Source organism: Echinops telfairi, unplaced genomic scaffold, assembly GCF_000313985.2.
Source record: "Echinops telfairi isolate 266 unplaced genomic scaffold, ASM31398v2 ScPeMD7_70;HRSCAF=299, whole genome shotgun sequence".
Lineage (NCBI taxonomy): Eukaryota > Metazoa > Chordata > Mammalia > Afrosoricida > Tenrecidae > Echinops > Echinops telfairi.
Window position 1 is genome coordinate 6,208,210 of NW_022103968.1, and position 16,704 is coordinate 6,224,913.

The following is a 16,704-nucleotide window of genomic DNA, read 5'->3' on the forward strand; positions in this document are numbered from 1 at the left end:
CCTCCAGCTCTGGTGTGGGCTGCAGCTGCCTGCACAGTCTGCTCCGGGACAGGATGTCACATGACTCAGGCACACTTAGCAGGAACCCCAGGTTGTGAGCAGCCTAGACCCCAAGAGACCCGAGAGGCTGAGCCCAGAGGTTCTGCCTTGATGTGCCCCGTGAGCAGGGGGCCTGGGCCTCCCCGCCCTCCCTGGAGGCGACTTCTCATGCGGGAGCCCCCTATCCCAGGAACGTACAGCTCTCTGGGGCTCTGTCTTTCCTCATCCTCCAGCCCGGTCCCCTCTTTTTGTCTTCCCAGGAGGGCCCCACCCAAGGCTGTAGGGCCGGAGGCAGCTGGTTCTGCTGATGCCAGGCGCCTGGAGGGTGCCCAGGACACCGCCCTGCTCTCACCCCCTCGCGGATGATGGCTCGAGGCCAGCCTGGGCTGGAGCCCTGCCCATGAGGCCCGACCATGGTGATGGTCCTGAGCAGAAGCCTCAAGAACCAGCGAGCTGACTGCGTTCCCTGCGGGACCTTCAGCCCAGAGCTGGTAAGGACTGGGGGTGTCCCAGGGGGTGGGGGGCGGGCATCGGACAGACCTACTTTCTAGGGCTGGCAGGCGAGCCCCTGGGGTCTGAGAGCGGGGTGGGCAAGAGGATGGGTGAGCTGGAAGGACAGTCCCAGGGTAGAGGTCTTGGGTGAGGCAGACAGCCCGGCCCCTGGTCAACAGCAACCCCGCTCAGTGCGGCCGCCTCCTCCAGCCGGAGGCTGGTATTCCATCAGGCTCGACCATAAAGAGGGTCTGTTTCCAGGGGTGAAGCGGGCGGTGCCTGCATGGGGGGCCAAGATAAGGCCACACCTCCACAGGGAGTTGGAAAGTGAGCTGCACCTAGGGAATGGCTGGAGAGGGAGCCCGCCCTCCAGCTGCCCTCTGCCAGGGTGCCCTCTGAGGTGGGTAGTCTCAGGGGGGCAGGGACAGAACAAGGGCATACAGCCGAGCCCCGTCCCAGCTGGGTTCCTTGGAAGAGGGAGCAGGGGCCTGTGTGGGAAGGACTGTTGCCTGTGGGTGAGTCCCCTGGCCAGGGTGGCCCCTGTGGTCAATAGGGGGCTAGCCACCAAGGTCATGTTGCCCAGCCACCTCATGAAAACTGACAGCCGGCTCCGTGGTGGGCTCCCATCCACAACGCACCACTGAAAGCTAGACCAAACCTGGCCGACTGGCCCAGGGACACCACCAAGAGCTGATTGCACCCCACAGACCTGTCCAGAGCCCCTGTGAGGGTTGGATGCCAGGCCACAGGGATTCTGAGAATGAGGCTGTATCAGAGTGAGGCTTGGCCCCCTCTTTGCCCTGTGACACCCCAGCTCTGGCCTCCCTGCTGCTGTGGCTCACACCTGAAGCCCAGAGAGCCCAGAGGAGGGAGGGCTGGCTCACCTGTCACCGGGACGCTGGACTGGGCTTGGTTAGGGGTGAGGAGAAGTGGCAGGGCCCCCTCCCTGACAGTGTACAGGCGTGGCTGCCCCTTCACTCTGTCACGCTCGCCCCACTTGTGGCTCCTGAGGCCAAGCTTCCAAGTGATATATTAGGTGCCCCCAAGTCCTGCAGCCTTCACCAAACAGACCTGGTGGATGGGGCCTGCCTCCTGGCTGGTGGCACGTGGCCAGGGCAGGCACCTAGGATGTACTTGGTGGACGAGTCCTTTAGCCCCTGCAGCCATCGGCCTTCTGCCCATCTCTGCTTCCTCCCAGTTTGCGTTCATACGTGAAGGACCAGGATTGCCCCGAACTTAATGACTCCTCGTGTCCCAACGGCCCCCACCCTGGGCCAGCCTGCACCCTCTTTCCTGGATTCTCGTAGTAACTGCGGCCCCCCTCCCCCCCATTGTTTTTACCTTCTGGTTTTCTCTGCCCAGTGCCTGCTGGCTTGAACCACAGCCAGGAACCCTTCAGGAAGTAGAAGGCCTGGGGACACACAGCTCCTGCCCCCTTGCCCTTTCTAGTGTCACCCCTGCCCCCAGCTTCCTCGATCACACTGGCCTGGCCGGGCCTGCCCCAGGGCCTGGCATCTCTCTCCCCTCTCTTCTGCAGCCACTGGACCTAAAAAGAAACTCCATGCTCCCTCTAGCCCAGGGGTCCTCAAATTTTTTAAACAGGGGGCCAGTTCACTGTCCCTCAGACCCGTTGGAGGGCTGGACTATATAGTTTAAAAAAAAACTATGAACAGCTTCCTATGCACACGGGCGCGGGCCGTGAGGACGCCTGCTCTAGCCCATGCACCTCTCCGCCCTGGACCGCCCCCACGGAGGCGCTTAGCGCATTCCAAAGTGTCACGTATGCTCTTGCTGCCCAAGTGACCCCCCCACCCTACCCCACCCCAGAAGTGAACTTCTAGGCAGCAGGAAGGTCCCGCCTCTCTTGTTGGTGGCTGACCACTCAGGACTGAAAAACTGGGCCCAGCAGCCCTGTCCCTCCTCGGCCTATTGGTCCTGGGTGAAGGGGGTGACGAGGAGGGGAGCTGTTTTCTGTTGGTGGTGGTGCCACGATGTCACTATGGGTTGGTGCCCCTCCCCACACCGCCCAACTTCCTCCCATAGCCGAGCACACAGACAGCTCTAATCATAGAACGCAGTGGTGTCACAAGGTTGATGTCACCCCTGCGGGGACAGTATAGGGTGCCCCCTCTCCCTCCCACGGACCTCCTCCTGTATAAATTAAGGAGCGCACCGAGTGCTTCCTGATGCCGGCTGTCGGTTTTCTCCACAGACTGGTACCTGATCAGTGTAGCTCTCCATCGCACTGACTCTGTTAGCACAGCGTCCCACTCACGGTGGGGAAGCCTCCTTTGAGTTTTCTCCCCTTTCCCTTCACGTAGGAGCCCTGGTGGGGTAGTGGCTTACGTGTTGGGCTGTGACCTGCATGGTGGGCAGTTCAAAACCACCAGCAGCTCCGAGGAAGAAAACCCTTTAAGGCTTTTATTTCCTTAAAGGGTTGCCGTCTCGGAAACCCACAGTGGTCTCTGAGTCAGCACTGACTCAACGGCAGCGAGTTTGGAGTGTCGGGTTTTCCTTGTAATGAAGGAAGCTCGGAGGTTGGAGGTTTCGTGTGTCGGGAGCTGGTGGTCGTCTGTAACCCCCAGACCTCCATGGGAGGAAGGCGAGGCTTTCTTCCTGTAGTTACAGGCTTCGACGCCCCGGGCAGCGCTAGCCTCCCCTTGAGGGTCGCCATGAGTAGAAGTCACCTTGGTGGCAGTGAGTTTGGATGCTCCTCCTTTAATCAGTACGTCCTTTCCCATACAGGATCGATACAGATTCACAACTACTACTTCCCACACAACCATAGCTAAAACTCCAGAAAACTCGGAAAAAAATAAAAAAATGAACAACCGTAAAAACCGCTGCCATGAAAACGGTGTGTACGTGTGGTGTGTGCAGGAGGCCACGTGATTCAAGGCTAACTGCGGCTCTGGCCGGAGCCCATCCTGGCATTCCAGCGGTAGACTGCCCCAGAGCTTTAGCAGTAAACTGGGCCTTCGAGCAGCGTCGTTGTTACTGGAGCCGACCACGCTCGTTGCCGTCGACTTGATGGGGTACCTGCTGAGACTGGCACGAGAAAGGCCATTGGGTGTCACCCCTCTGACACTTGCAGCCTGCCCCTCTCCCTGCCCACACCAGTGACCCACCACTCTCGAATGGCTCTGACCAGACTGGAGTGTCTGCGGGTGAGGGGCCCCGAGAAGGCTTGCGTTTTCACCCCTCACTGGTACCAGCTGTGCAGATGGCCCCCTCTGGGCCCATGGGCGGACCGCACAGCAGTCCTTTGGAGAGCCGAGCCTGAGGCCCCGCTGCAGCCCTGAGACCAGCCTGCTGTGCTGGGGAAGCAGAACCAGCCTGGCGGGGAGAAGAGGGAAGCCGAAGTCCAGAGGAGGGAGGGTGGTGTGGTGTGCAAGGGATCCTGGGAGGACGGGCAGGCTGCCGCAGGGGATGCTGGGAGGGAGAGCTGGAAGGAGAGCAGACTGCAGGGCATCCTGCGTTGTGTCCCGTGTGCATACCTGCTGCTCCACAGACAGCTCTCTCCCCCTCCCTCCTGCTGCTGCTCCTGATGGTCAATCCCAGAAGCTTCCAACCCACGCTCGGCCCCTTTCTCCTCCTCATCCTCCCCACTGGCCTCCCAGATGGGGGTGCGGGGCAGGGAGCAGCTGCCCTTTGAGCCAGAGGGCTGCCTTCCGTCCTGGCCTAGACCTGTTTGCTGGGGGCTGGTCGAAGCACAGGGCTGGCAGTGTATGGGGGCAGGTAGGCAGGGGTGTCCTGCAGAAGGGAATTGTAGGACATGGCACGGGGACCAGCTGCCTTCTACTTGTCCCTGTGTTGGTTCCCCCTCCTTCGTTTCTCCCACCTCCGCTTCTCCCGTATCCCACCAGAACCACTGGTCCCGTTTTTTTTCATCTCCGAATTATTTATCCCGCCTATCTTATCTAGTTGGACATACAGATACAGTAATAAGTACAAAAATCAGGCAAAGCCAAATAAAACAACAAAGGAAGTCAAAACCAACAAAACAATTAACCAAAAAAACAAATACAAGATAACAATAACAAAAAGCTACTGAGTGAGTGAGCTAGTGAGTGAGTGAACCAGTGGGTGAGTGAGCCAGTGGGTGAGTGAGCCAGTGGGTGAGTGAGCCAGTGGGTGAGTGAGCCAGTGGGTGAGTGAGCCAGTGAGTGAGTGAGCCAGTGAGTGAGTGAACCAGTGAGTAAGTGACCCAGTGGGTGGGTGAGTGAGGGAGTGAACCAGTGAGTAAGTGACCCAGTGGGTGGGTCAGTGAGTGAGTGAACCAGTGAGTGAGTGAACCAGTGGGTGGGTGAGTGAGGGAGCCAGTGAGTGAGTGAACCAGTGAGTGAGTGAGTGAAGAAATGCTTTCTGGACTTGTGGACAGGAGGAAGGTGGAAGGAAACAGGAAAGATCTAGGAAGCAAAACTATGGATAGAAGAATAAACATAGGTGTGGACTCATGTAAATATATTCATAAAAATAGAGGTATTGACTAGGTACATATCTTTATATGGCTATACACTGAGGTAGTGGATTGATTTGGGGCCTCTGCTCAAGCCCTCCCTCAATGCAAGAACACTATGTTCTCTAACAACCTGGCATTTTGTGATGCTCACCCTCCCGGCAAAATCGCCAAAGGCAAAATAGGTGCATAAGCCAATGAAGTAAAGAAAGCTGATGGTGTCTGACTATCAAAGGATAAAGCATCTGGGGTCTTCAACAAGGTGTCCACCGGATCAGGTAACAGGCATCAGAAGACCCAACATCCCCTCACAGAAGGGTCACAAGGAAGGAATGAGTCAACCAGGTTGCAATATAGCTCTGATGAGACACAATATTCTTCTGGTTCCTTTTGGCTACCCCCCCTCCCCAAATCCCTGATGCAAGTGACAGTGGGGTGGCATTTCTCACCCTGTGGTTGTGGCCTCCCACTCATACCCCACTCCTGGGGCTCAGGTCTGGAGGGCCCAGCACTGCCCTCTGTCTGGAGGACCGGCGGGTCCAGTGGGAGGAAGGAGCCCGGCCTGTGTCCGGCAAGAGCTGATCAACTTCCTGCTTATGCCTCGCCCACCACCCAGCCTCGTCAGCTTTCCTGCCTTGTCATGGCTTGGGCTTCTGTGGACTGCGTACAGCGAGGCTGTCTCCCCTCCCCCTGCTGTGGCAGATGTGGGCGGGGTGGTTACCAGGTGCCCCTCATGAGTCTGGGTGCCCATAGCCTGTGAGCTGGGTTCCTTATTAGGCAAGGCCTGGCCGTGCAGGAGCCTGCCTCCTTGCCCTACCCGTCTCTGGAGCCAGGGCCCTGCCAGCCATGCCGCCCGCAGGGCTGTCTGATTGCTGTAGGGCCATGCAGGCTGGGCTCACAAGTGCTGTCACCCGTGCCCCACAAGGTGACCTCAGCTGGACATCTAGGGAGCAGTGACCAGAGTGCCAGCTGAGAGGGAGGCAGAAGGTATGGTCACACTGGACTCTTTGCAAGGTGACTGCTGATTGGATGGCTAAGTAATGGGGTGACCCCTCGCAGCAGAGGGTGGTTTTCCCCCCCGAGGAAAGGGCGCCAGAGGGGGCCTGCCCCATGGCCATGTGGACTCCTGCCCGACATTTCCAGGAAGCCAGCCCTGATGCCCCATCCCCACCCCAGGTCTACCCACCAATTCTGCCTCTCCTAGTGTCATTTACTTGTCTTCTCGATTATCCTCTCCTCTCTGCGGGAGCCTCCAGAGTCCCATGTCCCCAGGACTGCCTCTTATCCCCATGGCAAAGGTTCTGGGATGGGGCAGTTGGAGCCGGGGACAGGGAACTGGTGCCAGGCACTTGCTACCTCTTATCTGGGTGAGACAGATGTTCTCTGCTCAGCTCCACCCTTTTCTGTCCAGGCCTCCGAGAGCCAGGCTTGGGCTCCCACTCACTTCTTGGCCTCCTGTATGCCCAGGTATCTCTGTCTTTTGGGGGGACTGGGCCACTTACTCTGGCCAGCTGGCTGACTTCAGGGACTGAGGGCTACCTTTCACTGTTGCATGCCCAACCCCCAGCCCAGCACCGGCACGTGGGAGAGATCCACATCTGCTGGGCGACTGCATGGATGGTCAGATGAACGGGCACTTGAGGCAGGCCTTTCTGCCCCTCCTCAGAGGTCAGAACAGTGTTCCTGACTCTCAGGGTCAGGATTCCCCTTGAACGTGGCGATGTGGTATGGTCCCTGCTGGCCACAGCGTGGCCCCGCCGTCCGTGCTGGGTGCCGGGCCGGCAGGGAGATGGAGGCTGCTGAGCAAGGAATGGAAGGCTGTCTGTCAGAGGAGTCAGTGCCGAGGCTTCCAGGGTCACAGCGGTCATGCCACGGCCAGGGGGAAGCTATAAGTTTTGCTTCCGGTCAGTTGGGGGGTGGGGTGGGTGTGTTCTCCTATCTTGGAGGGGGGATCCCTTCCCAGTCTGGGCAGCAGGAGGCCTTGCCGTCAGCCCAGCATGGCAGTTAGCTGAGCTCATGGTCCTCCCCCTCCCCCGTCCTCCTTGGGTCACTCCTGTGGAAAGTCGCCTCACGGTAGGGCAGGGCTAGGGCTCTCTGGTGCCAGGCTCGGGCTTGTCAGGCACCGCCATTCACCAGGGCCCACACCTGTCTGTGCCCTCCCCTGGCCTGACTCCATCCCGGGGCGGCCACGCCACCCCACCCCATCCCGAGTGGCTCTAATGAGCACACGGCACAAGCTGTGTGGGACGCGCCTCCGTGATGCCAAGATGTGAATAGACTTTCTGGTTGTTTTCAGCACACGCCCGAGAAGATGAGTCAAGGGCCCACCCTGTTCTCGTGTGGCATTATGGGTAAGTAGCCGAGGCGTCCGTGTGCTGCCTGCTGCTCTGTCCTCCTGGCGCCCTCCCCTCTGAGTGAGACGGGTGGGCTGGGGGCGTCTCCTGTGGGTGCTCCCTGCTGGGGTTCCCAGGCTGCTGGGCTGAGTGACAGGTGGTTTCTCTCCATCGCTTAAAATCTCTCGTGGCTGAAGATGAATCACAGAAACCTCCCTGTGCTCCCCAGCATTCTCCCCCTCCCCCCGCGCTAAGTCCCATGAGCGTTTCGCTGTTCCTGTGCCCTTGGTTTGTGGCATAGCCGCACGCATGGGGCATGTGTGCTCAGGTACAGCTCCCTTCTGTAGCGGTGATGGAGCCCCACCAAAGACAGAATGGGAGAGAGACCCGAGAACCAAGGCAGCGCCTTCCCTCGCCGTCCGTCAGTCTGTCAGGGGTGCCACTGATCACACAGACAGCCCCTTGTGCACACCCCTTGTGCCTCACCCTCCTGGGGGGTGTTGGGTTCCCCTATCTCTCTGCAGAGTGAAGTGGTTCTTCCCATTTGGTTGACACGCTGCCTTGTGTGCGGATTGACATGTGTTTGGTTGTTGCCACTGCAGTTGCCGCTCGCTGGCAGCAACTGCCCTCTGTGTGTGTGTGTGTGTGTGTGCGCGCATGTGGGGGCTTCACGGGCTGTGCTGTGAGCCCTTCTCTAGGACAGCCCCCCGTGGAGGCGAAGGCTTGTGAAGCAAGTTGCTTCCTGGAGAGGCTGCACTGCCTTCCTGTAGGGGGTGGTGGGGGGTGGGGCGAGTGTGAGGGATGCGTGTTTCTGATGGGGAGAGAGGGTGGCCACATGGACGGCATTGGTTTCCTTCTGAACCTGGTACGGGCACGATGTCTGCTTCAACTTCCCGCTCTAGGTCAGGCAGACCCCTGAGTCGCTGGCTCCCTTGGGGCGAGTTGGTGGGATGCCCGTATCAGATGGAACAGCAGACGTGCGGGATGGCATGCTTCCCCTGCTGGGGACCCGTCCCCTGGGACCAGGGTCTGAGTTCCCACCAGATGACGGTGGCTGAAATGAGTCTGGTGCAAGCCCCTCACAGGTGCAGTCCCATGCACCCCTTGGGAGGGTGCTTTGAGGTGAGGGGTGCTCTGTTCCCTTCTGGGGAGACTAAGGTGCCTCGGCCCTGGTATGTGCGTGGGGGCGTGGCTTTCAGCAGGTGCCCCACCCTGTGGGGATCCTGGGTGTTCTCTGTGCTGTCACAGGAGAGGGGAAGCAGACCCTTACTCACCAGGCCTCAGCCTCTCCAGGGGCCACCCTGAGCCTGTGCCCACAGAGTGGGGCTGCCCGAACACTCCCCGTGGGCCCAGCCATGGAGCCTCAAAGCCTGCCCTGTTGCCTAATTCCCCAGGCCCCTCTCTGCTTGACGTGGCCAAGAAGGAGCTCCCTGACCCTCCACGGCCTAGGGTTCGGCTGCCTGATGCTGTGAGGATGTTGGATTTCATCCCTGGGCACCCAAGAGCAGCCTTTTTGGCTTTGCCTGCAGACATCATTAGCAGTGGTTCTCAACCTGTGGGTCGTGACCCCTTTGGGGGTCAAATGACCTTTTCCCAGGGGTCGCCCGATTCATAACAGCAAAATTACAGGGATGAAGTAGCAACAGAAATAATGTGATGGTTGGCGGTCACTGCAACATGAACTGTATGAAAGGGTCGCGGCATGAGGAAGGTGGGGAACCACTGGTCTATGGGCTTACTGTGACTGCCCCTGGGAGAGGCTCTCCTCACTCCTCCCGCCCACAAAGGACATTGTGTGGGGGCCCTTGGGCTTGCTGGGTGGACGCTGAGTGGGAATGTGGGTGAAGCTCAGAGTGAGTGCTCCGTGAATCATAGGTTCCCAAGAAGGCCCAGGCCTGCCCTGGAAGGCCTGCTGCTGCCCAAACAAGGGGCCACGTCGCTCCCCAGGGCCCTCGGGAGGGGGGGTGTCAGGGTGGAGCCCCAGGGCCCAGGCTGTACATGGGGAAGACGCTGTTCTCAGATTCATCCCGAGTCTGCCGGGGCTGCAGCTCCTCATAGCGACCTGCTCTGCCTTCTGGCTCCCGTCCCAGCACGTTTCTGCCCACGGACCCAATTTCCTCTGTCACCGCTTTTGGGGGAAGAGCCACATGGCACTGCCCTTAGATATGGCCGCCCAGTGGCCAGCTGCCAGGCCAGCGAGCTGTCCCCAGCACTTGGTTGCTAGAGGGACAAATGACTCTGAGCTCTGCCAAGAGACCATAGAGTGGCAAGCCTCTCATGAGCACTTGTGCCCACCCCACGGGTGTGTGTGTGTGTGTGTGTGTGTGTGTGTGTGTGTGTGTGGGTGGGGGTTACATTTGCATGGGGGACGCTTCTCTGGGCTGAAACAGGGTCACATGTGCACAAGTTGAATCTCTTTGGGTGGGAGGGGGGCTGTGAAACAGGGCGAGTGGGGTGGGAGCAGGCTTCGTTCACGCCCCCGGGCTAATTGCAACCATTCAGTGCGCCCTGTGTTGTGGGGACAATGGGCTCTCCCCCATTTCCATTTTCCTCACCGCTCCCTCCCCGGCAAAGAGAAGACCTGGAAATCAAATAGCTGTTGTGAGGGAGGAGCGCAGGCCAATCATTTCCAGTGGCCACTCAGAAAAGTCTTGTAAAGACAAGCCAATAGGCAGGGAGCACAACAATTCATATGCTAAAAAAAACTGGACAGGGAACCCATAATTACTTTGGGGAGCTATGGTAATAAATTATTTATTAATGTAAATGACTTCCCGGGGCCCAGAACTTGGAGGTAACTTGAGCAGAAGGATCATGCATTATGTATAAAAAGGAATTGTTAAAAATATCAGAGCGGTCTCCCCTGGTTGCTTGCTCCTCACTCCGGTTTGATGGGCCGCTGTTTAATTACAAGCCCTCGTTTCTTGCGTTTAATGACTCGGCTGCTAAAGTCTTCTACGGATATCAGAGCATTGTTCCCTGGGGCCCCCTCAGCAGTGATTTCTTCAGGGATGGCCAGTGGGCTGCGGTGAGTCTTGCCGGGGGAGGGGCTCGCACCCTTAGATTTGGGGACTCCCAGTTTTCTCAGGAGGCCGTCTGTCGTCAGAGGTGGGGCGTGATCGCTCCCGGTGCAGGAAAAGGGCATTTGGAGACCGTTGGCAAAAGTAACCAAGCCAGAGCTGGCCAGCCTGATGCCTGCTTTCGTGCCCCATCTTTCCAGCAGGGCCACCGGGAACGTAATGGGGCCAGGCTGCCCAGGAGAAGCCGGTGTGTGGCCGAGTTACAGGCTAGAAGGAGACTCACATTCCGTAGTCACAAGCACATCCTTATACACACAGAGCCCTGCGTGTGGTTTCTCATCCCTGAATTATAGTAGCACCACTTGTCCATCAGTAGTGGCCCTCGATAACCTGGGTGGACACGGTGGCTGCACCCGTGAACTCGGGCACAGGAACAACTGTGAGGGCAGTGTTTTGTTCTGTTGTGTCGCTGTGGGTCTCTGGATGGCTCCTAACAACAACAAATCAGAACAAAGCTCACCCTTACAAAACCCACTGCCATCCGACTCACAGTGACCCTGTAGGACAGGGTAGGACTGTCACTCATAATGGGAACAGAAAGCCTCATCGTTCTCCCTTGGAGTGGCTGGTGGGTTTGAACTACCGACCTTGCGGTTAGCAGCCCGATGGGCTATGCCATCAGGGCACCTCCTTTAGAAGGTGCTCTAAACTCTCTCTGGCACCCGCCTTGGACAGTGCTTCTGCCTTGAAGTGCAGACTGGACGTGGCTGCACAGTGCATTTGACTCCTGGCATCTGCCTACAGTGACAGGAGAAAGGGAGTCCCCTGGGTGTGGGGAGGGGGCATGATGATGCCAGAGGACAGGGGAGGGCCATAGTGAGGTTCCCTCCCACGTGGAAAGGTGGGAGAGAGGCGGACAGTCTGGCCCAGCTGCAGAGCATGACCTTGGGATCACAGACCAGGCTCAGGCTGGGCTCTGCCATCTGCCAGCTATGAACTCACAGGCCAGACACTTCCCCAAGAAAGCCGTGCCCCTGGGGAGGACACAGAAGGGTGAGCTAGGCGCCGGCCAGTGATGGGCATGATTTCATGCTCTTTCCTGGCGGTGGCAGGCTGGCTGGTGAACAGTGGTGTACATTCGCTGACTGTCCGCTCGTGCGGTTAAGCTTGGGTTCCCATGTGGACCCACAGTTGTCGTCCACATGCTCTGTGCACCTGACACCCAAGGCAGGACCTGCTGGTGGATGCCAGCCTTTTCCTGATGCCCTGGAGAGTGGGCTACAGTGGGTTGGCACAGGCACTCAAGCCAGCACGCCTTTTATACCTCTGCACTGCCTGCGTGGGGTGTCCACTGGGCCCCTTCCTACACCCTGAAGCAGAGCCAGCCCATCAGTTAGCAGAAGGGGGCTGTCAGGAGGGCGCCTCAGCTTTCTTGTCTCTGGTTTCTTTAGAAAGGGCCTCCTCCTACACTGCTTCCCTCCAGCCCAGGTTCCTTGCAGCCCCGAGGCCATGTGCACAGAGCCCCGGGCTGGCAGAGGAGTGGCACTGCCCCTAGCACCACAGCCATGGCGAAATCCTGAAGCGGGTGGGCCAGGTGCTGTCTGCTTCACCTCTCCGGAAACTGTCCTCTGCTGGGTCCCTTGAGGCAGCTTTGGAGCATAAGTAGGCTTGCAGTCTCCATGGACCTGAGCCCCTGAGAGTCCCCTTTGAGTTCGAGGGCAGAAATAGAAACGAGCATCTTTGAGGTCAGCTGCTCCCCTGACGTTTCTTCCTCTGGTGCGAGGGTCTGTCCTGCAGAGGCTCTGCCCTCCTTACTTGGAGGCCGGACCCATGCCGGGGTGGGGGTGGGGTGGCACCTGACTCTCCAGTGGTCAGCAGCAGTCTAAGGCTCCGGGCCTCTGAGTTTTCTCTTCCAGCTTCCCTGCACCAGCCTGCAGCCTTGGGGGCCATCTTCAAGGTCAAGGGACCACCAATGAGAGGCAGGCCTCGGTGTTTGTATGACTACACACCATGTGCGCTTACACACCCATCTTCCCGTTCACATGCACGCACTCACACACTCATTCATGCTTATGTACTCACACACACATTCGCACACACAGTCACACACATTTACGCACACGCACTCACACATACACTCACATGTACTCACACTCACACTTGCATGTACTCACATATTCACATGCATGCACTCACACATTCATGCACGTGCACTCATACTCTTAAAAATGTACTTGCACTGCATACATGTTTTCACATGCCACATGTATACACTTTCACAGTCTCATGCATGCACACTCCCATACACCCACACACATCCCACGCCTTCACATATACCCAACTGCGCACACACACACACACACACACACACACACACACGCACGCACACGCACGCACGCACACACTGCTTTATAAGGTCCACTGTGAAGAGCGGCTTGGCAGGGAATAGAGCCCTGGAGGGTAGAAAAGTCAGGGCAGAGTAGAGGGTAGACTGCTGTGGCCGTCACCCTCGGTGGCCCTCATCTGGGGACCCCGTGTTGGCCGTGAGGTGGTGGGGAGAGCCCTCGGTGCAGCTGATTGGGCCTCGTGTGTCCTGGGGGGGGGGTCTGGGCGGGGGGCTGCAACCACTGCCCTCGAGTTGGTTCTGCTCCCGCTGGGGCCCCATCCTCGTCAGACGTTAGTTCTCGGGCCCTTTCCAGGGCTGCCTCCATCCAGGTCCGCCCCGTCCGGGGGTGTTCTGTGACTTGACAAGGAGCCGCATGCTTTTCAGTCCAGGAAGGGCAGTGCTCTCCTTGCGCATAGATCTGCTTTCCAAAGCAGGCTGAAGGCAACCGCAGAAACACACCAACGCTCAGTGAGTTTCTGATTCTAAACTTGGAGTGTCTAAACTGGACAGCCGGCTGGAAGCTTCCTGGGTGTGGCTGCGCTCTGGCAGGTGTATGAGAACCAAGCCCCTGGTGGCCCGCAGGCAGAGAGGGCCCTGGTGCTCGGTGTCGCCACATTGGAGCCACTTGGCGCGCTTGTCACAGTGCAGACTGCTGCCCTGCAGGCGCGAGAGGCTCAAGGCGAGAGGAGACCCGGGGTTCTCCCGGACACCCTCCAGGATGTCCTCTCTGTTCCCCGCTCTGAGGGGCCTCCGTGTCAAAGACGGCAGGCCTCTGCTCCAGCTGGACTCCGCAGTCTGGTACCTGGTTCGTAGCGCCCTTTTTGGTTGGAGTAAAACTGCCCCCAGGCAATTTTTTAGTTTTTTACAATCTTTACAGAAACAGACTGCCTCGTTTTCCTCCCTTAGAGTGGCTGGTGGGCTCAAACCACCGGCCTTTCTGTTAGCTGCCCAATGCTTTAACCCACTGCACCAAATAAAAACATACCATCCGGTGTGGTCCTTAGAGCAATAATAGCTGCCCCTTAGCAGCCCCTGGCCCTGGTCCAGCAGCCCCAGTACAAGGTGCCCACTCAACTCTCCTAATAGCCCCATAAGGTAGTTGCTGTCTCTCACTCCCATGTGAAAGATGAGGAGATGTACTGACTTGCAGCACTGAGGTTTGAACCCAGGACCACGTCGTTCCCACCACACGTAGTGGACCCCACGTTCAAGGCCACGCCCCTTGTTTGTGCAGACATGCCATTGAGGGTAAGGATGAGGGCAACCCGGACCCTCTCCCAGAGCCCGGGCCCACTGCTCGGGCAGTTTGCCAGGAAAAACTCGGTTCCTTTTTCTGTTGTCTGGCGGCCTGACCCAGGAGCTCCCTGAGTGAGGGGGAAACACAAGGGCTAAACATAGCCTGGGCGGTCCTTACTTTTCCTGTGCTAGACTCCCCAGAGTGGTAACAATAGCAGCAATCACAGATCTGTCTGCTGCTGGGTGGTGGTGGGGTGGTAGCACTCGGCCCCTGCCCTGCTTTGCGTTTTCGGGGTACCTCAGCCTCCCTCCAACCAGCAGCACCTGCACGCACCACTCTCGGCCCAGCCAGGGTGAGGAAGTCAGAACAGCACAGGCTGGGCCTGCCTGTCTAGGGAAGCGTCGCTAGTGCCACGCCCACCCCCCACTTGGTCTCCTTTGCAGCATCTACCGGCTCTGTGCCATCCGCCTCCCTGAAACCAGCTGTGAGCCAGGCCCTGGGCAGCAGAGGGTCTGGTGGACGAAGGCGCCGGCACGGGTGCGGATGAGTAATGGTCAGCCTCGTGTTTGCCACTGTGACGGAAGTTGGGGGATGGCACTTCCCCTGGGGGAAAGTGTCCGACATGGCCCTTGTGAGTGCCAGACCCTGGTGGTGGAACTAGGTTGCAGGCACAAGAAGTGCTTTCCTGCTAGAAAAGCAGGGCCATTTCAAAATCTAGCTGGCCGTCCTGCTGGCCGCTGGTGCCTAGGGCTCGGGTCCTTGTGGCTCCTTGTGTGTCACTAACTGTCTCCCAGACTGCCCTGGGAGCACACGTGTGGTGGTGGTGGTTACAAACAGAAGGGTGGGACTCGGGCCTGTGGAGGAGCCGGCTGGTGGGAAGTGGTGTTGTGACAAGCAGCCCGGTGGACACCTCAGATCAGGCAAGCTGGAGACAGCAGGGAGGACGCTAGTGTTCGAGGGGCTCACGGTGTGGAGAAGCTGTGATGTTGCGACAGACCAGCGCTGTTTGCATGTCACCTGTACACTACTTCCTGTTTCATCCAGTTACTCTCTGGAGGAGGATGTAGCGCATGTTTGTTTCAAAAAGCACATCCTGGGTCTGGGAGAAGGCAGGAGGATGAGCGAGGGCAGCCTCCGGAGGAGCAGCCACCGCTGCCGCACTGGCCTGGGCTGCCTGGATGCCCAGGGAATCTGACACATCCAGGGACCCCAGGCTGCTGTGGGTTGAGTTGTGCCCCCTGAAATGTGGGTGGCTAGGAGTGTGGGCGGCGTAAGGGTTACATGCAGGACTGGTAAGTGCAAGGTCAGCAGTTGGACACCCACAGCCCCTCCTCAGAGGAAGAGGGGTGAAGAGTAACTGTCTTGGAATTCCACAGGGGCGGGTGCACCCTGGCCTGCAGGGTCGCTGGGTTGGAATTGGCCAGTTAGCAGTGGGCTTGAGGCTAGTGGGTTTATGTAGCTAAAAGCCCTGCTGACTAAGCAGTGGCTGGACCCCACCAGCTGCTCCCCAGGAGAAAGATGGGGCGGTGTGCTTCCGTGAAGATGGCAGCCCTGGACCCGCTGTGGGGTGATTCGCTCTGCTTCGCCCCTCCGCTATGAGCGGGGACTGACCTGGGCACAGTGGGTCTGGCGTGGGCTGTACCTGTGGCTGTAATTCTGCCAGAAATGGGGTCTCCTTGACTTCCTTCATGAGCCCGTACCCAGAGCAGGGCGGATTCTAAACCTCAGCACTCCTGAGCGGTAGAACAGAGCAGACCAGATTCACGACAGACGCATGGGGAGCCAGACGCCACAGGACAGTCACCAGGGACCTCCGGAGTAACCTACAGGAGGGAGTCAACCTTTGGCCCTGGACCTCGGGGACAGCCATTTCTGCTCTTTTAAGGCCACACAGGTGTGGCACTGGTGTCTCAGCAGTACCAGGGATCGGAGACAGAGGCTGCCTGTGGAGAAGCACTGCTCCTTGGGCACACATTCTAAACAGCCATCTAGTCCTGGTCACCACTGAGGCCCAAGGACAGCCAAGAGGCGGAGCAGACCCCGTGTCGTGCATGTCTGGCTACTGCGTGGAGTCCCACAGAGCAAGACTGGTGCCCGAGGACCCTTCGGGACTGCTCGTCCGGTGGATGGCCACTCACGTGTCCTGTCTGACCAGAGAGGCCAAGGGCCGAGCATTATGCCGGGGGCACAGACTGCTGGGCAGCTGATGAGGGGAGGGGGGTAGGGGGGGGGCCCTTCAAGCCAGGCGGTGACATTTGTGTTCCCCCGAGGGGCAGTGGGCAGGCCTGCAGGGTCTGGGCAGGAAGCAGCAGGATCACAGGATGGCCAAGCTTGCCAGAGCCGGGGCCTTGGGCTCCCAGCATCCTTTCTCAAGCTTTTCCCAGTGGGTGGCAGGAAGGGGGCAGGGGAGGACTCCAGGGCTGTGAAATAAAAATGGCACTGAGAGCGCCGTCCTCTTGAGGATTGACCCCAGTGCCCCAGGCCTAATGGGGCACCGTCAGCCACACCCCAAGCTCTTGCCAGCAGCCCCTGTGGCGTCATCTTGGGGTGCTGGCTGCTCCCCGCCTGCCCCACTGGCTCCTTCCTTGGCCCCCACGTTCCTGGCCCTGCCCACGCCTCCCTGGCTGGTTCTGAAGAAGTTGGTGGCCAGTGGTCATTCTCCAGGGACTTCTCGAGAGACTCAAAAGAGCACAGCAAGGAGATGGGGACAACAGTCCTGGCCCTGGACACCAGTGGCT

At 58.8% G+C, this 16,704-nt stretch overlaps 1 protein-coding gene across 1 annotated transcript in view; it reads left to right on the forward strand.

Moving 5' to 3' along the window:
* The first annotated feature begins 299 nt into the window (after positions 1–299).
* Positions 300–16,704, forward strand: part of FAM53B (family with sequence similarity 53 member B) — a 34,868-nt gene continuing 18,463 nt past the window's right edge. The window contains exons 1-2 of the mRNA XM_004701244.3: positions 300–530; positions 7,287–7,341. Of these exons, the coding sequence (XP_004701301.1) occupies positions 453–530; positions 7,287–7,341 (133 nt within the window). The 5' untranslated portion in view covers positions 300–452. The remainder of the gene's footprint in view (positions 531–7,286; positions 7,342–16,704) is intronic.